General features: G+C 39.2%; 1 protein-coding gene across 3 annotated transcripts in view; it reads left to right on the top strand.

The window, feature by feature from the left end:
- MBTPS2 (membrane bound transcription factor peptidase, site 2) overlaps positions 1-26,623 on the top strand; it is a 37,219-nt gene that overhangs the window by 4,415 nt on the left and 6,181 nt on the right. For all 3 annotated transcript variants that reach the window (XM_038137603.1, XM_038137583.1, XM_038137593.1), the window contains 8 exons: positions 1,033-1,181; positions 2,908-3,046; positions 7,147-7,250; positions 9,629-9,756; positions 13,565-13,683; positions 14,514-14,694; positions 17,123-17,217; positions 19,408-19,603. In XM_038137603.1, coding sequence (XP_037993531.1) covers positions 1,033-1,181; positions 2,908-3,046; positions 7,147-7,250; positions 9,629-9,756; positions 13,565-13,683; positions 14,514-14,694; positions 17,123-17,217; positions 19,408-19,603 — 1,111 coding nt within the window. The remainder of the gene's footprint in view (positions 1-1,032; positions 1,182-2,907; positions 3,047-7,146; positions 7,251-9,628; positions 9,757-13,564; positions 13,684-14,513; positions 14,695-17,122; positions 17,218-19,407; positions 19,604-26,623) is intronic.

Genomic DNA, 26,623 nt, shown 5'->3' on the forward strand with positions numbered 1-26,623 from the left:
TTGATAATTTTAAATTCCTTGTGGTTTTTGTTAGCCTGATCAGATATTCCAGACTCTCTGTAGGCATAGTATTTGTGTTTGAAAAATAGACCTTGTTTTTATCCTTACCAGCAGGTATCTGCAATACTGAGCTATTGCTACGTCTGGGGTCACCATTTATTGCCACATCTGGGGTCACCATTTAGTACTGTGGGTCTTCAGGGCAGTCAGGACTTGGTGAAGGGGAGATCTTGACTCCATTTCAGAAGGCTGGTTTATTATATTATGATATAGATTACATTAAAAAAAACACATTATAACAATACTACAAGGAACAGAGAGAAAGATTCATCAGAAGGCGAGACAGGAATAGCAAGGAATGAATGACAAAGTTCTGTGACTCCCAGAGAGTCTGAGAGCTGCTGCCTCCTGGATTGGCCACCAAGCAGAAACATCCCACACTGACCAATCGAGGAAGCACCTGCTGCATTCCACAGCAGCAGATCACAAATTGTTTACACTTGAAGCTGAGGCCCTTCAGCTTCTCAGGAGAAGAAAATCCTAGCAAAGGGATTTTCATAAAATATCACAACCACACTGAGCCATATCTCATCTGTATTAGAAAGTTTTTTTTTCAGCTAGAGACAAAAGAAGCATTTTTCATTATAGTGGTTTTTAAAATGTTTTTTGGAATATAATTGCATGTTGAAAGACTATCCTCAACAGTCTCTAGCCTTCTAACCAGAAGGTAGAACTACTGAAAGGGATTTAACGCTAGGAAAGATGATGCAAGACCTTGTTTGTCAGATAACTCTGGATACCCCATCTCTCTCACAAACCCACATTTGTTGGAAATGACATCAAAACAGTGACATAACTTTTTCACATTGCATGTCACACCTACCTATATGTGCAAATGTAAATAAGGTGGAGGACATCTACTTGAAATTATGTATCTTTTTTTTTATATAAACAGATCACATTTACTGCTTGGTCACATTACAAAACCTTCCTCGAGTGCTTTGGTCAGACTGGTTTTCCGTTGTTTTGCAGTCCTCCAACTCCCTGAAGGCATCGTACGAGGACTGGCTGCTGACGTACGGCTTGAGCGTCTCTCCCTTTCACCTGCGCTGGCAAACGGCGCTCTTCAACCGCCAGTTCTACAGCTGGGGCAGATGGAAACCCAGATTTCTCTACTTATGGTAAAAATTCTGCCTCCTTTTTCTACTGTCAGAGTCAACAATTGAACCACGTTGGTGCCTTTCGGCTTTAGAAGGGCAGTGGGTAGACACGGATATTTTCATAGGCTAATGATTAAACCACTTGGAGTGGTTGCTGTAATTGTACTGTGCCAGTATAGTATTTATCCTCTGCTAAAATACACATAAATGTAATACAGGTTGCATATTGAGATTCTATAAAACTAGAAATCCTGAAACTATTTTTGTGCGTGAAGTATGCATAGTTCTGAAGAGTACAGCTATCACATGCATACAGAAGGAGGTCTGAAAGCAGCTGCTCAGATCCTAGATCATTCCCAATGCTGTAGACTTAGCTCTCCCAATCACAGAGTTTACAAAGAGTAAATTGTAGAGTTTACAAAGTATTCAGAGACAGATGTGTACCTGTAGTTAATCATTTTCCAGACATTCAGCAATTATTCCTGCTCAGGAGCATCTTGCTTACCTTCTATCTGCCTACACCTTTCCGTGGAAAGGTTGTACAGTGCTGGGAATGGGTAGATAAGTAGCATGGTCTAATATGGATGCTCCTGTACTGGTTTAGAAAACTATTGTTCAATTGCACTTCCTAGCATTACTTTGTATCTGCTCTGAAAATACAAAATGAGTAAGGTTTGAATTTCTTTTCATTTCCTGTATTGCTACCCTCAGTGAGATAGTAATAAAAGAGAGGTCTGCTTCAAATTGGTTTCTCTAGTATGTAATGATTTTGTAATAATCAGTCTGAAATAGCTCTATATCAATTACAATTTTTAATGTGTATAATTTATTACAGTATAATGTTTCCACTAGTCTCTTTAATTAACATTACAAGTACATGTTGCTTAAAATAAATCTACTAATTCCCAGTGAGCTTCATTAAGGCTGATAAGAGAACAGTTGAGCTGGTATGAGAGGAAGAAGGGCTGGTAATGAAGTGTAAGTGCTGGTTTTGCATCACAGAAGTTTTTTTAGTTAAAAAAAAGAATTATCACATTGTCCAGCTATAGGACAGTATAAAATAAGAAGAAAAATATTAATACTGAATAAAAATTTGTCACTAGGTGGAGTGACATGAATTGAAATTATTTTCAACATCGATTTTAATGAAAAGTTGGTGAGAAGAACAATGTAGCTTAAGAAATTGGTGTTAATGTGGTCTTGCAGTTGTACTTTTTAGTTGTTCTTTAAAAAAGGTTCAGTCTCATTTATTGTTCTTTAGCCCATTTTACTGTTTGTGAGAATGATGCAAAATGTACTGAAGAAACTTACATATATAAGTGCATAAGCTGCCCCATAATTTGATCCTGGTCTCTAAATATGTGATGCTATGGTGCAACATGACCAATTATACATTGTTAGTTAAGTTTCTATATTCTTATAAATTTATCTATTCATAGCTCCAGGCAAGTTATTGGGTAACTGAATAAAAGTATTTGAAAATTGATCGGGATATGGTTTGGATGTAAAACATTTATTAAACAAGGACAGTAAAAGTTATTAGTGTTATTAGTCTATATTATTGTTGTTAGTTTCCTGTTGTTAGTTTTCTGCTGCATTGTTGATGAATTGTGGTAGCATCAGGTAAGTTTTGCCCTGTGTTTTGTGCAATGACTTGTGCTGTAAAGCAGAGAGTTACATAGCCAGAGATGATACCCTTTTTTCTCTTGGGACTGTGCATTGCTGAACTATTTGCTTCTCTGTGTAGGTTCAGCGTAGGAATGGTGTTTGGAATAGTTGCCATGTTTGGCTCTGTGATTCTTCTTGGAAAGACCCTGCTGCAAACACTGACCCAGATGCTCACCGAGGCTCCAAAAGCCCAGAATGATCGAATGCTGCAAGTTGTGGTGAGTGTTCCCTCCTCACGTCTTTGTTTGGGAACTGTGTACCGATCTAAAGCAGCTTCTTAATGGGGTATGGGATGCTAAAATATTCCTGTGCAAGAATAACCCAACTCCTGATAATCATCTACGTGAAAATGTGCTGGTTTTTTACCAGCTTTAAAAATGGGAGAGTGGGTATAGAAAAAGGGAAAATGAAGGCAAACATGTGGAAGGGTTTATGTTAAAAATCCTCAGGAGTGGGAATTGGATAATCATTTTGAAAAGCCCTGAATTATAGTACTAAGAATAAAATTATAGTACTAAGCATATAAAACTGAGTTAAGAACTCGTTTCCTGTAAGCTGTGCAGTAGGCTCTGGTGACCTTACAGTTTGCAGAGCTCATAGATAATTGACAAGAGGAGACAAGTTCTGTTTCTTTTAATACAATACAAAGCAGCAGTGGAAAAGGAAAGAAGGGCAAAAAGCTTTGTGTGATAGTAGAAGCAAAGAATCGTCAGTGAGGAGGTATTTTTTTGATTCTTCAAGGACTTATGACTTAATTTACTACGTGAAATTTTAAGTGCTGTTTCTGGCAGTATCGAAGTCCAATGATATATTTAATTGTTCTATGCTTTTCTGGTGCTGGACAATATATTGTATGGTTTTAGAATGGAATGTATTTCACAGGATAGGAGAGATTACAAATACCATCTTTTTAATCTCTTTGCGTGGCAGTAATGGAAGAACTGACATTGCCTTGCAACAGTTTTAACCTGGCAGGGTTCCTAGTCACCTTTTTTATACCGAGAGTGCAATGTGGCCAAAATGTATGGTCACTTTGCAGAAATTCAGAAAGTGTTAAGAGATTGCTCTGCCTTCTGCTGCATGGCTTAGAGCAGAGGTGCCCAGCCATGTTACTCTGTTTAAGTACTCAGCTATTCCAGTGACCAGATGTTGAGAATTGTGTGCAGACACAATGGACCTTCCTGTAAGCACTAAACTGACTGCATGCAGACTGGCATGAGTGCAGGAAGCCTGATTTAGCATGTGCCATAAACTCAGTACCTTTGGATGGCTGGGTGTGTTTCCCACAAGCAGAGGGAATATAGAGAGTTCAGTGTGTGTTGGAAAAAGCAGGCAGGGAGACCTGAGGGGGAACCACTGTCACTGCCACTGCTGTCCCCTGTCCAGAGCCTGCTGCTGAATTACCTTCAGGGACAGACAGGAGTGGGCAGTCTGTGCATCTGGAAGGGCATGAACTGAACATGAGACAGAAAATTTTGTAATTTAAATTCCAATAGGATCTGTCCTAACCTTTCTGGGGTTCCTTTACATCTTCATATTCTGAGGTCATTGTATGGATCCATCCATTTTTGTCACACCAGAGTGAAGTGGCCATTGACAATATATTGCTCTTTGGAGAAAATAACACAGACACAACCAAAGTAAAGATGAGCCTTTGGAATTAATCTAGTGTGAACTGGAAAAACGAAAGTAGAAAAGTAGGATAATGTTCACAATTTCAATGTGGACTTGTTTCCTCAGTGACGGCCTCCTGGCATTATCACTGCATTCAACCAAGGCTCTGAAAACAGCTTAATACATAAGAATAAAGTAATGTCATGTGTGGGGATAAGGTTACTTCTCCTGAGTTGTGCTTCTCTTCCTTTCTTACCTCATTCTTTCATTTCTGAATGGTCACGGTTGTATAGCTTGCCTTTAGCAAGTTTCAGAATTCTTTTTAAGGGGAATGTGCTAGTGTTAATTGACACCAAAAAGAGAGTTTTGTGGTTGCAAATAGGTGAAGAATTACTTAGGAGGACCTTCTCATTTAAATTATTTACTTGTATTTGGCTTCCTGAAAGAGAGCAAATTAGTTTTAAAAAAACCCACCAAAACCCCACTTTTTCTTTGTAAACTTAATTTTAGCCTGTGGCATAAAGCTGTTTAGCCTTTACCCTCTGGGTGCGGAGAGAGGGAGAAACAGTTGTACTTACATTTTATTAAGATTTTTGTAAGCTTCCTCTTTTGTTTAATCATGTACTTGATTTAAAATACCTGTCTATAGGTAACTGGGCTGTTTCTCTTCAGCTGCCCCCTCTTGTGTTGGTTGCCTACTGACAAAAGTAGGAAAGAGGCAGATTAGTTACAAGTAAAGGATCTTCTTTTACTAAAGGCATTTCCAGAAGGCCATAAAATACAAGACAGCATGCTTTTTAAAAAAATACAGCTATTAGTTTCAGAATCCTTCAGGAGAGGTAACTTCTGTTTTAGGTGAATCTTAAAATAGCTTCTTTGACGTAAGGTCTGAAAGCATCTGGTGCTGTGTTCTAGCAGCCTGTAGTCACGGTGGAATTGAGACAGCAGCTCTTGCTGTTGCCATCTGTCCTCCCACTGCAAAGGCAGCACCACTGAAGTGATGCATTAGTGCCACCAGCTGATGCTGTAAAGCAAGCAGTGCTGTTTAAGAAATGAAGTGTGGCTGTTTTTCATACTGTGAGGTATTACCGTGGGTCTTCTGGGCAGTCAGGACTTGGTGAAGGGAAGGAGAGATCTTGACTCCATTTCAGAAGGCTGGTTTATTATATGATGATATAGATTACATTAAAAAGACCACACTATAACTATACTACAAAGAACAGTGGCCACCAAGCAGAAACATCCCACACTGACCAATCGAGGAAGCACCTGCTGCATTCCACAGCAGCAGATAACAAATTGTTTACACTTGAAGCTGAGGCCCTTCAGCTTCTCAGGAGGAGAAAATCCTAGCAAAGAGATTTTCACAAAATATCACAACCACAGTGAGGTACCACAGCTGAGCCAGTTAAGGTAAATTCCTTGGTCACTATCACACTGGACAGAATTTGTGAGGTGATTAACATTAATGAATCCTCTTGAAGGATTTAATTTAGCTAGATTGTCTCAACCAACTCTTGTAGAATTCTGCTGCATGGGTAGGTAAATGCATATAAGTGAAGAATGTGCAGGACTGAACAAAGGTAGAATCCAACCTACCTAGTTGGATGTGCAGCATTTTTTTTTCCACAATGCTGGGTTTTATAGAGTTCTGTAGACAAGGCAGGAGTTTTTGCCCACAGCATCTCTTTTGTGAGGCTGGATTGCAATTCAGGTTGTGTTCCCATCAGATGTTAGTGAGCATACTGGAGTGCAGCCTGCCTTGAGTAGAAAAAGCTGTAGATCTGACAGGAGGAATGTCCCAGAGCAATCCCACTGCTGCCCAGGAGCTGAGGGGATGGAACCGAGCAGGATAAAGGTCCATCAGGAGGAAGGAGAGGATGGTTCCTCATGCTTTGACTAGTGACCACTTTGAAGCCTGTCTGGAAGCAATTGGTGTCTCGTGGCAAGCACAGTGAAGGACCTGGGAGTGGTGGGAATCCACAGCAACAGGAAGAATATGAGAGGCCTGCATATTATGTCTTAGGTAAATTAAAATAGTATACTCATTTCACAGTGGAATTTTTTTAAGGTTAAATTGCCATGTGTAGACTACCAAAACCTGAAGAATAGATAACAATTACTTTTCTTTTTTTTTGATGCTGTAGACTGGAATAATTTTGTGATTTGTATAAGAAGAGAGAAGGAAGAGACTCACTGTTCAGCTGTCAACTCATTTTTGAACTTTTCATGGCCATACTTTTGAAAGTGCCATACAATTTTTTTATTATTTTCTTTTGAAAGGTGGATCTTTTTTATAGCTACATGACTGGCTGCAGGAAATTGTAAACTAATGCTCACACTGCCAAGCCTGTTTCATTTGAATGGAAGCCTGTGTACATTTTTATAAACTTCTCGAGCTTAATATAGAGTAGGACATGTTTGGTCAGAGCTGTGGGGAATATATAGGGCAGGGAGAGGGCTTTAGTGCCTGGAAAGCTATTTAACATTCCACAAAAGAATATATATTTAATATACTTTAAAATAAACTGAATAAGTTGGTAAAAGAGGTACAAACTGGTCGTGCTGCATTGAGAACAGCCCCTGGTCTGTGGTGGATCTGAAGAAGTGAGTGAGAGCAGCAAATTTAGGAGCAGAATGATTTGTCTTTGTACCTCTTGTTTTCCTCCTGTGTTTTGTTTTGTTGTCATGCCCACATCAACAGGTGCCTGGTGTCAATTTGCCCATCAGCCAGCTGACCTATTTCTTCTCTGCAATCCTCATCAGCGGTGTGATACATGAAGTCGGCCATGGGGTGGCAGCTATTCGGTAATTTCTGTTTTGCTTTTCTGCTACTCTGACAACAAAGCCAAAAAATCCAGAGCAGTTACCTAGCCATGAATGTTGTTAGCACTGTTTTGTTTTATCTAGAGAGTCAGTTTAGTCTTTAATTCATAGCTTCCTTAGATTTGAAGTTTGGAAGGGTGTACAAATTAGGGATAGAGCTTTAATACAGTGTCTATTATATGGTTCATGAGAAGGGACTTCTGCTTTGCAAATACAGCATCAGGTTTAAAACTATTTTTTTTTTAAGTGGTCCTGTTTTTTACACAGCAGTTTCATTTCTGAACTTGTGCTATTGCACAGTGATACTTTAAAATAGATTTTAAATTTATTTGTTTCAACATAGCTTGTGAAAAATGATATGAACAGGTTGAAGCAATAACTTGGTCAAATGTGATTTGTCCCTGTCAACCTCAGTGATTTATTAGCTTTGATCAAAAATTATATTTTTAATGTCCTTAACTATGATGATTACTTCACAAAAATTATTTGACAGGTTAGTCATTACCGTTAAATGCCACTTTAGCATAAGAAGGTTAAGCAGTGATTGCTGGGACTCCACATTTCTCCTGGGCAGCCTCATTATCTGTTCTTTGAGCATAAAGCCCTAAGTTGTTTCTCTGATTTTCCTGAGTGTAGGGAGTCATGACTGCATTTTAACCCATATACTACCTTTTTTTGTAACCCCAAAGGTTCTCACTCAAAGGGGTGGTTTGAGACCCTCTGTGTTTCATATGCTCTACTTGTCTTTCAGCTTTCTTCCCTCAAATATTCACAGGGAATTTTCTGTGGAGGATGAACCTTTTGTTTATCCCATCACAGGAAGAAGCAACAAAGTTTTCTTTCTACTGCATGTTGCTGGCAGACTGCAGAGAAGCTAGGAGTTACTAGAGAGCTCTTTTTAAGCAGAAAGGAAGAATAATTCTTGTATCTTAATGGTGTGATGGCTTTATTCATGGTCTAGAGCAAAGGCTTTGAATATTCAATTTTGGGTTATATTTTTGTCAAAAAAATATTTTCCCAGCTATTTCCAGAGGAGAAATTAGTTGGTCCAATGTATATTGGCAGCCAATGTTGCTGCTGCTGTTTTCTGCTTGACTTTTTTATTCTCCTTCTAGCACAGGTTAGGTCTATAGTGCTGTTACTGTAAATTCTCAGGGTTTCAACTTCACTAAAAAGCTGTGCTGTGGGCAAATTCTATTATTCTGGCAAGTCACTTAGCCTTCCTCAAATCTAATACACTTTTGCCAACTTCAGTTCTAGAAAGCATTACCTGTGAACTATAAGAGCTTAAATATTTGAGCCTTAGCTTAGTCAAGGCTTGTACCAAACAAGTCTTTTTCTTCCTCCCTGTGTATCTTCTACCCAAGTCATGAAATCCTGAACAGGCATTAAAGTGCCTATTATTAATTGGTAGCATGAGATGAGTTAACTCCACAGTATTAGTGTGAGACTTAATTCGGAATAATTTTGTATAATTGTCTTCTTTTGGTGTATATACACATTAAATAGATAAATGTAAATAAGGAAAAGGTTGGACCCAGAATATTGTCTAAGTAAAGATATGGGATTAGCTGATCTGTGCCTGGTTTGTCTTGGAAAATGATTTTGCCATGCCTCTCTTAAGTCCCTTGTACAATTTCTAGCTTCAAAAATCCTTAATGTGTTTGTTCCAAAAATTCCATTTAAAAGTAATTGCAAAACCCTTGGGAAAAAATATTATCTATATAATAGTGTGAGCTGCTAATATATTTAAACAGAATCATGGAGTGTTAAGGTTTGGAAGGGCATTAGCATTTGTCCTTTTAACCTCTTAACTCCTTTTCATTTTTTCAGATGACATTTCACTCATTTTGTTAGTTTACAATGTAGTCCAAGGTCCATTTAGGAGAAACAGAGGAATTAAAATTTCCAGGACTGTGGAAGTATTTCTTTAAGCAGAAAGCAATTGATTCTTGGCAAGTATTTTTACATAGATGAGTTTGAAACTGCTTCCAACCGGCTGCCATTTTTTTACTTAAAAGAACAATTACCACAAATGCTGAAATATATGTTAACATGGAAGTTAGGTAGGTTTTTTAAAAGTATTTTATGTGTTACTGTTACCAGGAGGCAGAAAAGAAGTTGAACGTACCCTTTATGTTTTTACCAAATTTGAAAAAGTGTAGTGCTTAGAAGTGACAACTACTGCAGAAAACATCCTTTAGTTTAATTATCTTTCAATTGGTGATAGTATAAAAAATACATTCGTTTCATAATTAAAATTTAGTAATTTTTGTTGTCAAAAACTGTGTAGAATCCCTCAGTTTTTCTTCTGTGTGTTTGCAATTACACTGCTTCACTTTTCTCTTCTTCTTTTTAAGAGAACAAGTACGATTTAATGGATTTGGAATTTTTATCTTCATTGTCTATCCTGGAGCATTTGTTGACCTCTTTACAACTCACTTGCAGTTGATATCTCCTGTTCAGCAGTTAAGGATATTTTGTGCAGGTAATAGTTTGTGGTTTTTTATTAAATCTTTGCTTAGCACCATTACTTATTCCAAGGCATCATTGTGAATCTTTGATTGAGTATTTAAGGTTTGGAATGAATAAGTACCAAAGCTTCTCTTTACCGAACAGTGATCCTTCTGTTCTGGACCTGTGCTGGCATCTCAGAGAAGCATTTGATCGTTACTGTCCTTATCAGGCTGGTTTCTGGGCTAGAGATGTCAGTTTCTAGGATTTTAAATGATAGCAAATTTCGTGTCTTGAAGAAGTTTATTATATTCTAGATCCAGTTCAGCATAGTTGTGCATAAGAAATTCCAGTTGTGTGGTTGGGGAAAAGCTGTGGTTTCTGATGTTCCTCTCATTAGAAAGAGCTCTTGCACTAGGTGCAGAAGTTCCTCTCTCCTGTTTGTTTGTTTTTTGGGATGTTTCTGCCCATTGTATGGTCTAAGTAGCAAAACCTTGGAGCACACAAGCTGGGAAATACTGAGCCAGAATGGTGCTATGACAAAAGTGACTTCCTGTCAACACAAGTCAACATCCTTGAACAATTCACTACTGTTTCCTACAACAGGAGCGATCTATTTTTCAATAGTATTGTGAGTGATTTTCACTGACCTGTGAGTTGTGTTACTGTACAGGTCACCGTGTTTTGATGTTGCCATCGGGAGGAAATAAATGTTAAAACACAAACATCCAAAGAGAATCGTAGCTTATGGCTCCAGATAACCTCCAGATGTTTTTGAATTGATGTTTTTTGAAGTCTCTGGCCACTGGGAAGTAGAGCCTCACTGTTGTGAAAAGTCAAACTCAGACTGTGTTGTTCTGCCTGAACCACTTGTATGATTATTTCTAGAGACAAGGTGGCTCCCAAAGAACTGAAATAGAGACAGAAAAGTTATCATGTTGGTTCAGTTCTTGGTGTTTTTCTGTTGCAGGCTAGCAGCCAGCCTGTTGTAATATTTAATTATTAACGTTGTTTCTTGAATATTGTATCTAAAATATCCTATAGGGGGTGGACATGCAGAAGCCTTTAGCATGCATGTCTTTAAGCTTTCATAAATCAAGTAAATAATTACAAATATTAGGTAGGTAAATATATCTGTATTCCAAATACCTGAATCAACAAAAATCATTCACATACAATAGGCTAACTTTCAGGAAGCCCTGTTTCTCCAATCAATCTGTTTCCATTTCCATCTACTGGGAGCAGAACTGAAAGAAAAGGCATACTGAATTTCAAAATGGTTTGCTTACATAGATTCCTGAGACATTATATAGAAAAATAGAATTCTAAGCTCTAATAGAAAATAATTGCTTGCATGTTTTGATGACAAGCAAACACCTGCAATAATTTTTCATGTTTCTCAGGAAACCTGAGACAGGGGAATACAAGGCAGGAGCAAACATATTGCAAAACTGGTCAGCATGAATGGCTTGCTTTCAGTTAGGTATAAGAAAAGAAATGCATTTTTTCACAGTTTATTATACATCTGCTTCAGAGCTAGGATGTTTGATAATGATAAAATGCAATATTCAATAAACAACCAATTTCTTTTATTTGTCAGAACATTTGAATTTAGGGAGACATGCTCGTGTGTTTGTATAGCAGCTAAGTAACAGAGCTAGACTAGAGGCCAATACCATATATTCTTTTTGTAGTCCAGCTATAGTCTGGAGATTGAAAAATATATTTTTTGTACAGCAGATGGCATCATATGTTCAAGAATAGGAAATGAGTGTTCTTGTAAGACTTGTGATATTTATAGCATAATTCCATGCCTACTAGATAGATGAAAAGGGATTCTGTGCAACACCTTCTTTTAATTAGTTCAAATATTTGTATTACTTTCTGAGATAATTTTTAATACCTTTCATCTTGTCTTTAACAGGAGTTAAATGTTTTTATTTTCTTTTTTTAATTAAATAATAGTTGATAAATTATTTTAAGGTTTTTTAGGGTTGTATAAAGTGTCTCTTCTCAAATGTAAGGAATTAGGTGTCCAAGGATGAGGCTGTTTTAGGTAGATGAAGTTGAAGGTAGACTGAGCAGTGTGCCTCTACAGGTATTGAGATTTGGAGCATGTTTATTTTTCTGTGAAGCACCTGGGATGAGTTTGTAAGCCTTTCTATTTTAGACTTCTTGCTGTATTCCACACAACAAATGTTGTCAGTTTTGGTAGCAAGGCCCTTTTTTCCTAACTGTTTGAAAGTATTCCTTGTCACTCTCTAGCAGTTCCATCACCTCTTTTTTTATTATTATTATTTTAAGGGTTGGGATTTTTTTCAGTTTACTTGTGTAGCAGCCACTCTGCTGAAAAGAATTTTTTTTTCCATTTTACATTTTTTGTCTTTTGTTAAGCTGTTAAGCTGAAAAAATATTTTTAAGATAAAAAGGTTAAAACAATAAAGTTAAAATATTTGCTCACTACTTCTGGATTTGTTGCAAATAAATGTGTGTATGTGAGATAAGGAGAACTGATTACAAAAACATTTCCTCTATCTGAGTGCCTTTCCAAGAGATACAATTAAAACTACAGAAAAAAATTACTTTAAGAAGCATGTAGCTGTGAAAATGGCAACTTACTTCAAGGACTCCAGAAATGTCTCTCATTTCTGCAGCAATAGAAGTGTAAAAGAAGGTGAGGTGAGGTGAGATGTGGAGATAGACAGGGGAGATAAATCTGCTCTGATTCCTATGATGCTGTGATTTCTGTCTTATATACACTGCAGGAAAGATAGGTTTAATACATTTGTAAATATATTTAATTGAATTCCTGTGCTCTAACTGCACTGTAAGTATAGAATTGAATCCAACTCCTCACAACAGGATGAAGCACTGTAAGAAGGAAATAAAGACTCTTCAACACTGAAAAGTTTTCCTGCATTGTTCATACAAAACTGTTTGTCCAAGAACACAAACTAATGAGAAAATTTGGGTAGTGCTGAATGTGGAAAGCCACAAAGCTTTGACGATGAGCACCAGCTGTGTCTTATAAAAGTGACACATTGCTTCTTATGGAGAACCACGTGCTATAAAGATGGCAATTGCAAATATGTTCCCCAAAACCATGTGTCAGGAAGTGCTGATTGTACTATTTGGTTTCTTGATGGGGTTTTAGGGCCGTATTGTCTTGTAGAAGAAGCCTTTTTTTTCAAATAATTTCCTAAATTCGTTTGGCACATATACAGGTAATAATTTTAATTGAACTAATGTAGGTTAAGATCACAAATACTGAATTGCAAGTAAATTTCAGACATCTTCCTCTCTAGGACAAACAGTATTTGTTCAAAACTAAACCCATTTTTTGCTATTCTTAATTTCAACAGTTTATTGTGGTAGAAGGTAACACGTAATGTATTTCATTCCACTGTTTGGGTTTTTTTTAATATTTATGATTGAAGACAACTCTGTAGATAGAAACTGTATTTTAATAATTGATTCAGAAGCCAAATTTCTCTTCTGGGTACACTACCCTCTCATACTTAGAAAAATAGTGGTACATGAAATCCTAATCTGGTAGAATGACACCTTAGAAATGGATTTACTGCTTTCCTGTCTATTTTGATAGTATAATTCTCAGGGGCTCAGAAATGTCTCTAAAAACTCCCTTACAAAGAGGCACCATAGAAGCTAAAGTTTGAGATCTATGTACTCTTCTTTTATGCCTGTGTTCACAAATTAACTTTTCATTTATTCTTGCAGTAATAATTTCAGGAAAGTTAATTAGAAGGCAGCTGTAGGATCATTTAAAAACCAGCTTTTTGTTATTAGTGTTTATTTAGAAACTTTTTTTGCCTTCTTTTTAGGGGTGTGGCATAATTTTGTTCTTGGTGTTGCCAGTTTCATGGTGTTGTTTCTGCTGCCAGCCATTCTTTTCCCTTTCTACTACACGGGTGTTGGGGCACTTGTCACTGAGGTTGCAGAGGTAAGAAGGATATTTACTGTTTCCATATTATATGCTTTGTGATCTGAAATGTGCCTGTATCTCTTATTATCACAGTCAGATTTGGTCAGTGCAGCTCTTTGCTGAATCTAACATACTGAACTTGTTGCTTAAAGTTTTCCTTTCAGTCTCACGTATTGCAGTATTAGTAAATAAAGGAACACGGTGTGAATAATGATAGACTAATTAGCATACTGTAAAACTCTTGAGACATTTGAGATGAGTTTGCAGGTTTATTTCTATTTTTAACTGTTCTTCAGTATTGACACAAAGCAAATCTGCTGGAAACTGTATTATCACTCCAGTTACTGCTATCTGTTTTCAATGTTAAAGATTATTTTGAGCTGATTTTCCTTGTTTGGTCAGCTGGAAGAGAAGTAGAGATAGACTTGTGGGATTCTGGAAAGGAATGATTTTTTTCCTGACTTAATCAAATACAGCACAGTTGACCAGCAGAGCTGAAAGGATCCAATCTTTCTTGGACCTAAAAGTCAATTGATAAAACTCAGGAGAGAGTGACGTTTATAATGCTTTATTACCTTTGAAAATATAGGTACACCTGCTTTCTTGAAAAGTTCATTAAGTTACTTGAACTTAATATATTGTGAGTTTTCTTACCATTTTGGCCTATATGAAAATAATTACTCAAATTTGAAGATGTGTCCAGGACACTTGAAGACTTCCCTTTCTCTCCCCTTCCCCCCCCATTTTTTAGTGTCTTAACCTAAAGATTTCATAGTATTCAGTGAACTGTAAACTAATCCTTGTTTATCCTCCTATGGTAATATGACTGACTTCACTGTTCTTCTCAGGATTCTCCTGCCAATGGACCAAGAGGTCTTTTTGTGGGAGACCTTGTCACTAACCTACAAGACTGCCCAGTTTATAATGTGGAAGACTGGAATTCCTGTCTGGGAGACATTTCAGAGAAGTCACAGGTCGGCTACTGTGTAAGTGCAGCCACCCTACAGCAATTAAGCTTTCCAGCTAGAGGTATGACTTAAGGTGCTCTCCTCATTATTTTGTATGTTAATTAATTTATGTTTTAATTTAATCGTGTCTTAAAGACTATTTGGATTTAGAATTTGTTGTTGGGGTCAGATTTCTAGTAAGTCAAATCTGCTGTCCTGTCTTAAGCAATGATTAATGTGCCATGCTATTTTGTGAAATCTGACAGTGAGAGAGGGCTAGATATAGGAATTTCTCTTGTCTTTCAGTCATCTTGTACAAATATCCTGTATGATCTGAATAATAAAATTTGCTTGCTTCTTCAGGATATTGCAGAACTTGGTTCTTAGCAGTAGTACAATTATCTCCTCTGTTTTAAGTTCTGTAAAATGGATCAACTCAGTGATCTTTTGCAGATGTAAATTTCATGTTACCTCACAGCTTTGATCAGCGTGACATTGCAAATGATATGATTTAACCCAATGATGTGCTTTATTATGGGCAGTTCTTCAGATATGTCTCCCTGTAGGGTTTTATGTCATTGCCCATAAACTCAGTTTTGTCTGGATTTCACATACTGCTTCTGGAAGTCAGTCTACTTCCTTCTGTTTCCTTTTATACATTAGAGTGCTTGTTGCTGTAAGGGCTTATCCCCAAGAAACCAAAAAAAAAACTCCCAAAAAACTGAACTAAACTAGAACAATAAACAAAAATTGAGCAGAACAAAAAAGAACAGTCAAGTTAAATTGGCTGAGTGTCTTGTGACATGCCCTGAAGCTCTCTAAAGTTTCTTTCATGCAAGCATTCATGGAAACTGAATTCCAGAGGTAAGTGGCTGCTGCTGAGCAAAGCTTGTAGGATGCTATTTAGAGCTTTAAAATTGTCACTGCATTTTTCCATCATCCTGGAAATAAACAGGGGGTCAGGCAACTCGACTGTCCATGGTTTTGATGCACTATAGAACTTCCGTGAGGCTGAAAAAGTTGTTTTTTTCTTTTTTTTTTTTGTTATGTAAAGAAAGTGATCTTATAGCTGGTATGGAGATATTTAAATATTTAAACTGGAAACTGATGGAGTATGGGTAAGAACCTACTTTTAGAGGTCTGACAGTTTGGATTATGCCTCTGAAGAGGAGTGCAACTTTGGCCCATGCTTTCAGCTGGGCAGAGATGGCAAGAAGCAATTCTCAGATGTTGTAGGTATATATATCCTCAGATTCTGCTGTTCTCTGAAGTGCAGTTTTGGCGTCATGGGTAATAAAACTGCATATTTTGCAGATGAACTAGTCCTATTTAGATTGGAATACTGGCGGCTTAGTGCTGGAGATTCAATATTGCTTCTCAGCCTGGGTGCTGTATTGTGTTAGCAGCCCATTGTCCCCATTGCTGCCTTCTAATCAGACCAGTCTGTCTGCATTTTCAGAGTCATAAGCCTCCAGCAGTGAGAAATATTCCTCTGAAATTAAATGAACTCTGTTTGGTCTTGAGCAGCTGTCATTTATCAAAATCTTGACAGTTCACAACTTGACATAAATACAGAGTATTGATAAAAATGCATATAGCAAATGGACTCCATCTAGTTGACTATAAAACAAATGGAGAATGAACTATCTGAGTATTGAAGCTAGAGAGAAAACAATGCCCTGAGGAACTTTCTGAAATTAAAAAAAAAGTGGTTTCAGTGTAGTTTATAAGAATAGTAATTTCATGGTCATTTGCTATTCAAAAATATATGTGGTTTCTTAGCCTCAGGGTACTTGAAAAAAGGTTTGTACGGTACAGTGCTTGCACCTGTAAGCCCCAGGCATAAAGCTGCATGTCAGTGGATTGCAGGTTATGCAGTGATAAATCAGCAGCCACTATCACAGGCTTGATCTGCCTGGGAAGGGACTGCAGTTGCTGTGATACAGATCCTTACCATGACCATTCTTCTGCATCTGTGTGTGTTTAGGCTGGACAGCAAGCTAGGCTTAATTCATTTCAAGAGCATATGTACAAAGGTTCTTTATCAGACTAGTTAAATCATGGTTTAAAACATCATTTGTTCACTGCTGCAGCCTTCAAGGCTTGGAAGGCTTTCATGATGTAAAAAGGATGTTTTGAATCTTGGCCATTTCCACAGTGAAATCAGTACAGTAGTAGCTAACAAATTTCTATGCCAAATATTGGTGCAAGTTAGGGGCAATGGATATGAAAGTGTTTTGCAACTTGTAATACTCAAAATAATGCCGTGGTAGATCCCCAGTTTCTCAAGGAGATTTATAAAGGGGAAAAAATCAGTATGTCACGTGGCTGAAATCATGGGACATTCACATGTTGGTGGTGAAGCTTTATTTGTAGTTGTGACTGAGCCTCAGCTAGACTGTGAATTAGTATAATTCTTGAAGGCTGCAGGATACTTGTTTTGCTTCATTCAGAGACCAATTTTTTCAGCAAATACTATTGATCATTTGCTCTATGCCTTTGTTCTTTAGTTTACAGAAGACTTGATGGCACAGTTGAATGTTGTAGTAACAACAGCCTCACAGACATTTGCTTTTCATACAGCAATAAGTTGGACAGCCACCTGGTAAGTTACTTATCCTGCTTATTCTCTTTGGTAAATCTAATTTTTTTAGATTAAATTACTAATATTTGCCCACACCTATACCGCATACTCAAGTGTTTAAGAATATCTACAGTTTGTAATAAACTATTTTCCTAATTACAGCTTAAAAAAAAACCCCCAGAATGCTAGTTACGATTTTTCCCATAATCAAACAGGGGTCTCTAGAAGAACCATAAAAAGTCTTAGACACTTCATTCCTTTAGGCAGAAAGACACCTCAGTCATTTTCAGTATTCTGGATGCACGATACTGGTGAGAAAAAAAAACTTTTGAGAAGAAGTTGAAACTGCTTATTTTGATGTTTCAGTCTTCTGAAGTGTTCAGCACCACAGGGAAAGCAAAGCCCTGGACTGTCTGTTCAGTTATTTTGTCTGAAGCCAGCAGTGCTGCTCCCTAAATTTAAATAAAAACATGCAGGAGAAATTGCCCAGTTTCTCAAAATAAGGGCCCATACTTAAAACTTTTTTTCACTATGTTGATTTTCTTGTCACGTAGAAACAAAGTTTCTCAGTAGGATTTTGCCTTACTCCCTTAGAAAAGAGTTTAGCAGCATTCCAGTGCCTAAAGGGGCTACAATAAAGCTGAGGAGAGACTTTTCACAGGGGCATATAGTGATAGGACAAGGGGAAATGGCTTTAAAGAGTACAGGTTTATATTAGACATTAGGAAAAAAATCCTTACTGTGAGGATGCTGAGCCACTGGCACAGGTTGTCCAGAGGAGCTGTGGATGCCCCATCTCTGGAAATGTTCAAGGCCACGCTGGATGAAGCTCTGAGTAACCTGGTCCCGGGGAAGGTCCCTGCCCATGGCTGGGGTTGGAATGGGATATCTTTAAGGTCCTTTCCAACCCAAGCCATTCTGTGATTCTATGAAAATACATCAATGTTTTTTAAAATATGTGTTCCATACTGACAGGGATGGAATATTTCTGTTGGTTCTTTACAAGCAAAGGAACACATGAATCAACTGTGTAAACTTTTCTACACATACCAGTTTGTATTGTTCTGACTCTAGTGATAAATATCTGAAGAAATTCAAATAAATTTTTTCCAAATCTGCTATGTTTACAGTTTCTGCAGTGATAAACTTCCCACTCCAGGCTGTTTAACCACTAAGAGCTGAACACATTCCAGCAGTTCATTTGAAATATGGCAGTGGCAGCAAGATCTGATAGATCACTATCCCATTGAGCCTGGGCATTCTTAAGCTTATAGTTGCTAGTTATGAACAGGGAAGAAATAAAAGCATCAGGAAGCTTGAGACCTTGTGACTTTCGAGTGTCCTTAGACTGGCTGTGAGTTTTGAGCATTTTTTTTAAATGGTCTTTGCAGTGCTATGCAGCAGTTTTTGAAAGTGTGTCTTCTTCATTAGAGTGGAAGGAATTTGTATCAAGGTTAATGGTGAGGGTCTGACACTCATGAGTTATGGGGAGTGCAGTGATCAGGCTGAGAAGGTAGACATTACTTTGGCTTTTCCTCCTAAGGCAAATAGCAGATTATGATTCCTTGCTTCTATTTTTAGAACAGAAGGAAAAGTGTCACTGAGATTTTTGGAGAGACATGAAGGGGAAAACTAATTTCCTGTTCCCTTCTGCTGTACTGTCTTTGGCCCATTGGGAGCAAGAAAGATCTGGTCTCTCAGACTTAGTGAAAGAGTGTTATAGGCAGGGGTTGGGGCACAGCAGTGCATTGAGTCCTGTGTTCATCTTAGTTGAGAATGGTTTCTTAGCTGCCACACACCAGGTAGGTTTGTTGGTTTATTTGCTGAAACTTCATCTTGAACAGGTAAGTCACTAGGATGTTGATACAGGCTCTGTCCATTAGAAATCACTGACCTATGTTTAGATGCCATGATTTTTTGTTGTGCATGTGTGTACTTTGCTAGAAATAGTTTGTTTTTATTTTGGTATATATACATACCCTCTCTTCCACACTACAAATTATGGAATGACAGGTTGAATATGCATCAGGTAGAGATTCATCAGGATTTGACAATAAAAGCTAGGGAAAAAAATCAGATTTTAGCTCTTCATGGGCTTATATCAGTGAGGCATTTCTTTGCTTAAAAAGAAATATTTTACTCCTTTTATTTTGATCTGCTGGAAAACAGCTTACCGTTACCTTTCATGATGATTTTAAATGCCCTTTGCAGTATGCCTGTCTGCCAGCACGAAAAGTTATTGAAGCCAGCCAAGTTTGTCGAACCAACATGGACTGCCATAAGGACTTCGTTTCAAGCTTTTGTGTGACTCCTTCTTTGGAGAACCAAACAAGGCTAATCAGGGTAAAGCATCCACCCCATATTGACATGCTCTATGTAGGACACCCCATGCATCTTCAGTACACAGGTTGGTATTATTTATTGAAAGTTTAGCAAAAGCAATCTCTAATATTGTTTCCTTTGCCTGCCTGCTTAAACAAGGTCTTGGAGTGCTTCTTAGTTAATTTGTTTAAAGCAGAATCCATTTCTTGTTACAGCCAGTGGAGAGACCTGGACTGCTCAGACCTAAAATAAAATGTTCACAGTGCAATGAGTTATGAAGGTAATAGAAACCATATGTGATATGAGATGGTTGTTTTTTCAGAAAACTATGAAAGGGCTATTTCTGGAACAGATCTTATTCAGGTTAGTCATAGGAACCAGGTGCATGCATTTTCCTAGCACATAAATGTCTCAAAATGCTATTGTAAAATCTCCAGGGCACCTTGCTCCTACACCTTGCCTGGAATATTAGCATGACTGCTTAAATCACACCTAATATCCAAGTATCTGTGGCAGAGTCCCATGACTACTGAGCCACAAGTGTTATCACAACATAGCCTTTTCCTGATTTATTTTTTCATCTGACTGCCCTAAGTTAAGTAACATATAAAATTTTAGTTCCTTTCTTTGAAGCTCACTTTGACTCTGCTTTGGGTATATTATATAAATAAAAAGTTATTCTGCTCTTGAAATGAGTATGGAAAGAATGAACAAATTCATCAACATCCTACTTGATAGCTTGAGTGTCATGGTGAAAATTGGCTGCAGATGGGCTTTAAGAAATTTCAAGTGTTAAATTACTATCCCTTCCTGTGAGGAAGGTATCTGTTCCTCACAGACAGCTGAAACTCCTGGGGTGAGTTTAGAAGTACTGCCTTGGAAGTATCTCCTTAGGAAGGCATTGTACTTTTCTGAAGAAGCACTGGAATTAGGTACAAAAGAGTTTTAGAAACAGTGATGAAATCTGGTGGTGTAAATCCATTAACATTCTTGGGTACTATATTTTCAATTAATCTATCAGTCTTTATTTTTCCATACTGCTAATTTGATACTCTGTGAGGAGTTACTTATTTCAACTTTTTTAATAATACACTCTAATTTAAGCCCAAAATATGATCTCTTTGTTTGTTACTTCTGGCCTTAGGCCACTTAAGAGGAAAACATTTTTCACTTGTGTGTTACCAACACACACTACTGTATCTGATGATATTTATTTCAAACGCAGCAACATATTTTAAGACTAGAGTTTTAGAATTATTCAGAATTTCTTTTCTTGGTCTTTAACAATACAAACTATTTGTACTGAAGAATAGTTGATGTTGTTCCCTTTTCAATACATTGGAGCAATGGAGTTTTCATTGGTGTTTCCCACTGTAGTAATTCTGCTGAAGAATTGAACCTGCCAGTCTTTCAGAAGTCAGAAAATAATGTTATTCTATTTAAAGAGGTAGTTCTTAGTTCTTCTTTAGGAAGTTATTTTATAAAACTACTGTTTGCATACACATGTACGAGTAGAACTTTAAAGTGATATACCCTTAGAATTGTGCACTGAATGTATTCTTTTGAAAGCTAGAAGTTTAATTTTATTACCAGCTTTGCTGCAAATGTCATCTATGCTCTTACGTTCCCTTTGGAAAAACACTAGGCCAGAATGATAGGATGCTGGCTTGGATAGCAGGCAGTCTGCTGTGCCATTGTAGAGTTTCATTCCAGTGAAACAACTCCTAAATATTTCAGGCTCAGCATTGCACTGTACAGGACTGGCTGGGGCCAACAGGTTTGGTTGGTGGTTTTTTGTTTTTTCCCAAATGTGACTGATCAGAATGTGGTAACTGTTCTTTACAGTTAAAAAAGAAAATAATTTCTTCCTCCATTGTGTGAACTTTGAAATAGGAATATGTTTTAATGAAATGCCTTATTCTTCAGTGTGATCTTTCTGCCTGCAGGAAACATTACTTTTTAGAGTGGTGCTATATTTAACACACAACATAATGTGGGAGTTGTAGTACTAGTGTATACTATGAGTATACTTTCTCTAGAAATGTCACTAAAGCAATGTTTGAATAACATTCTAAAATTATGCATGCTTATTTTCTGCTTAGGCTTGTATTGTTGTCATGATAGTCCTGATTTATGGAAAAGCAGTAATTATTTCATGTTTTCATTTGAAGGTAACTTCCAGATGACATATTTTTTAAAAAGTATATCTATATTAGCTACTTAGAAGAAATAGTCTTTACAGTTTATTTCTATTAAATCTTTCTGTTGCCTCAAATTAAAATATCCTAGCAAAAATTTTTTTGTTGCTATGGAGGCTATATATACCACTTGTTTCCAGTATTTAAAAATATCAAAACTTTAAAGAATTATAATCCTAAATGAATTTACAGGGATGGAGATTTGGCTAAAACTAAAACAGAAGGATGATTAGGAGTGCATGTTGTTTGGGACAGACACATTAATGCTTTTACTCAGCATTCTTTCTGTAAAATGTATCTAATGTTATCCAATATAAATTCATACTGTCAGTTCAATACACATGGTATTAAGTCCTTTAAACTCTTCCTATTGCAGGCCAGTTATGTTCTAAAGTCCCTTCCTCTGTTGAACAGTTGATATGTAAGGTTGAAATGGAGGGCCCTGTCAGTACTGCCATGCAAATTTGCAGTGTTTCTTCTTTATTATGTATGAGTGGTTTTATTCCCTCATGTCATTTCTAATAGTGCAACATTTGTGTTTCTTTCTCTGGCCCTTGTTGGTTGGGAAGAGTCTGGTGACTGAGATTCATATTAGGAATTCACATTACTTGAGGAAACATCATATGCCTGAATGTTACTCTTACCCATCACAGACCAAAAGCGGTAAGATTTTCTTCACGAAAGGAAGATGGAACTTACCTAGAGATCATTTTCTCAAGCTTGACCAGTCTCCTACTTCTGTTGTATCCAAGTCTTTTAAAATAAAAAAGGCACTTCCTGGCTTTGGGCATCTTTATGAGCAACAACAATCCATGGTGGAGGTCTTTCTGGTACAGCCTGTTCTCTCAGTACCATGCTTGTTTATCCTTATAACTGAGGATGGTCCTTCATTGCTTTTAACCCAGGTTTAAAGGATTACACATACAGTTCTTCAGGAGACCACACAGAAATATCTCATGCCATGCTGTCTGTCTCCTCCATGGCATACATGCCCTTTCCCCCATGAAGAAGTTTTGAAAAGCTCTTTGGTCAACCTAGTCTCCAAGTCACTTCCAATTAAAATTGTATCTGTTGTGAATCCTTCTCAATATTTGCCAACACTATCTAGCATGAGCCAACAAAAGAAATGTTATTTCCAGGTCAAAGAATTGTTTAATTAGAGTGGGAAGACAATGACTGTTTTCTCTCACCCAGGCTCACTGCTGTTCACCTCTTCCCAGCAGTGTCTTTGAAGACAAGCCTGTAGAGCATAATTTCTGTAATTCTTTTGTTATTCTTCAGAGGACAGATTTGCCTGCTACCATTAGGTTTGATCTATTACAACCACAAAATTCATTGCTTCATGTTACAGTCTCTAGAGCTCAGTCCAGCAACTTCCTGAAGAGTTTCTCTGTGTTTGGAGCTTGCCTCAGCAGCAAGGTTTGGAGTTTAGATCCATGTCTAGTGGCTGTCAGTGACAACAGTTTATTGTTACAAAGAGGGAAGAAGAGCAATGATCCTTTCTCAATGTAGGCATGATTTCAGGTTCAGGATGGTAGTGGTCATTAAGTGTTTGTCAAGAGGCAGTCAGGCTTTGAAACTACAGTGTTTTGCAGTGTGTGTTTTTTGAAACCTTGGAATACACTGGCTGTCTCAGCCATTTTGCAATTTTGGCTCATGAACAGGAGTTTTGATCAGATGTTCTGATGCCAGCCTTCCACTTGACAAGTTGTTTGCTTTGGATATCACTTGACCTGTGCATACAGACGAACTGAGTAACGCGAGGCTGGAGAGCAGCCCTGCAGAGAGACATCTGAGTGTCTTGGTGAGTGGCAAGCTGAACATGAGCCAGCAGTGCCTGGCAGCCAGGAGGGCCACCTGTGTCCTGGGGGCATCAGGGACAGCATCGCCACGTGGGCAAGGGAGGGGATTGTCCCACTGCTCTGCACTGGGGCAGCCTCACCTCAAGTGCTGGGGGCAGTTTTGAGCACCACAACATAAGAAAGATATAAAGCCATTAGGGTGCGTCCAGAGAAGGGCTATGAAGATGGTGAAGGGTCGAGACAGGAAACCTTTTGAGGAGCAGCTGAGGTCTCTTTTCTTCCTCAGCCTGGAGGGAACTTCATCATGGGAAGTGGAGGGGCTGGCATTGATCTGTTCTCTCTGGTTACCAGTGACAGGACCCCAGGAAATGGCCTGAAACTGTGCCAGGGGAGGTTTAGGTCAGATATCAGGAAAAGGTTCTTCATCCAGAGGGTGGTCAGGCAGTGGAACAGGCTCCCCAGGGAAGCAGTCACAACACCAAGCTTGACAGAGTTCAAGCAGCAATTGGACAATGCTCTCAGGCACATGGTGTGTCTCCTGGGGATGTCCTGTGCGGGGCCAGGAGTTAGAATTGATGATCCTTGTGAGTCCCTTCCAACTCTGGATATTCTGATACTATACAAATACTTGTGTGAAGACTGTCCCTTTTATTCAGGAAAAAAGCCAATCCCTGAAGCTGTTGATAGTGTTTCTGTCAGCCCAACTCCTACCCTGGCAGGCCCATCTTCAGCTTTGTCCAGAGGGCTTGGCCAGCAGGTTTGGGGGTGGAGGGGGCTGTTTCTGTTGTGGCTGGGGCTGGGCAGTTCCCACAGCTGCTTAAGGGCAGCCAAGGAGGGGCAAGGGAACAGGGACAGCTCGGGGATCAGATGTGTGAGTTTCTTAGGGCTACTGCAGTGGCAGGGCAGGTTCAGGTGAGCTGGTCCGGCTGTCTGAGTGTGTGATGAGGCGGGCGCGTTCCTGCCGGTCTCCAGAGGGACGCCTGTGGAGAGAGGAGGTGGCTAAGCTGCAGGTGGGACACAGGGCCTCTCCTCCACAGCAGGGCCCAGAGCTGGCGGGGCTCACTAGTGTGAATGGAGCTGCTGGCACACCTTGGCAGAGGCACCGCCAAGCAGGGGGACTCCTCCAGGCAGGTTCACCGGTCAGCAGGAGGTGCCAATTCATCTCTTGCTTTCTAGAGCAATATTATCCCCCACTCTTTCTCATCCTGACTTTGTTTTGCTTCTGCCTGTCACTCTTGCAAGCTACTCTTGTCCAGGCAGGCTCAATTTGAGCAAACACTGGCTCCAGTCCAAGTAGGCTCCCCAAGAGAAGACCCAGAAAATAAGAGGCCAGTTAAAGCTGCTGACAGCTGCAAAAGCCTCAGTAGAGTTTTTCAACCAACCACTAACTTGCTGCTGCGCAGCAGCCTGACTAGAAGTGCTTTGTGGCTGTGAGCTGCCTTTGAAGGAAGCCGTGAGGGGATCAATGACTCACCGTTTTCTCTTACACCACCAGCAGATTATGAGAGAACACAGCAGTATCCCAGCTGGCATGGCAACCAGGACTATCACTATGCCTGTCATACAGCCTGTTCCATGACAGAAAATACTTTCGATGCGCTCGTGGGCGTTAGGAACTTGTTTGGTTGTTTCTCCAGCCTTTTCTGCAGAGCAATTCAAAGTGTTAGCCTGTCCTCTGCCAGTTTACCACTCACTCGTGAACTTGCAGCATGTTTGATATCACCAGGACGTTCTGTTTTCCCCCCAGTGCTGGTCCTGCAGGCATACTCCCACCATCTGGGGACAGGTTGTCCCTCTGAAGAGAGCTCAAATGATCAGGAGGAATGCACAGTGGGGAGCACTGCTGCTTGGCCAGTCACTTCTTCGGCAAAAACTCATCAGGAAGTTCCACGTGCAACTTTCCCTCTTTGGGCCAGTTCCCACACCCCAAGGGGATGGAATCAGGCCTTCACAGGAGACGCTTGAGCCTTGCTCTCCCTGTCTGCCTTTTCTCCAGCATGTGCACCCCTTGCAGCCACTCCCAGGTTTCAGGATGTGTCTCCCCATAAGGGACCCCAGCAGGACTGCTCAGTACCTGAATGCTCTGGGTGTGTTTGAGGAGATTCACCAGCTTTCACATTTTCTTTTTTTTCTCCAGACTTTGGTAGCACTGCCAAAAAGCAGATACAGGTAAAGCCTCAGCATGGCTCGGGCATGGAGGATGCAGGAGGATGGGGAGGTTCTCTCTAGCTTCCTTGCCCAATATACGGGTCAGAACACTAATGTGGACCTCAGCTCATGAGAGGGATCCTGCTTGGGGCTACTTTTCTGCTTTGGTTGTCTAGGTACTCAGGGCAAGCTCTGGGATGGAGCTGCAGGGGAAGCTATGTTTGTGCAAGAGTCCTGCTTTGCATTGTCTCTGCAATGGGATCCATTTGTCTTGAACCTAACACACTTTCAGCTTAGTTGCTGATGTGACATGCAAGATCAGGCACTGGGGAAAGAGCCTGCTGCCACACAGCCATCCTGTGCTGATCATAGGACAGCAACTACCTGGCCATGCCAGAGGCTGGCATCTGCCTTGGGATGAGCAACTTGCATTTGATGTGGAAGGAAGATTAAAAGGTAAATGTACTTTCTTCCAGCTAATTTACCTGTGGGATTATGCATATGCTTGGTGATTGGAGAGTTCTGCAAGCCATCATCCTCGACATCTTAAAGAAAATTGCTCATTAGTAAGCTATTGACACATTAGTGATAATTATTCTTTCAAAGGAAGGGACATTGAGAACTTACCCAAGGGCTCCAAACCATCTTTCTTCCAAGCTGCCAGAGAATCTGCTAGAGAATCAGCTAGAAGCAAGCACAGAGAGGTGTTTGCACTGTGTGTTGGGATCTTCTGCTTTTGTGTACAGAACCACTGGATGGAGGTCAGGTAACAACATGGGACCAGATGTCAGTGGATTGCCAGAGCTGCAGAGGACAACCTGGGGACCTCTGAGCTGGCAGTTCAACACTCTTCAAGCATAATGTGCAACACCCCTGGAGGAGAGAAGAACCCTTGGGACTCTCTTAACAGGAGAGTGCTCACACAGAGGAAACCCTCACTAAAGCCCTGGAGGAAAA

This window comes from Motacilla alba, chromosome 1 (assembly GCF_015832195.1).
Source record: "Motacilla alba alba isolate MOTALB_02 chromosome 1, Motacilla_alba_V1.0_pri, whole genome shotgun sequence".
Classification (NCBI taxonomy): Eukaryota; Metazoa; Chordata; class Aves; order Passeriformes; family Motacillidae; genus Motacilla; species Motacilla alba.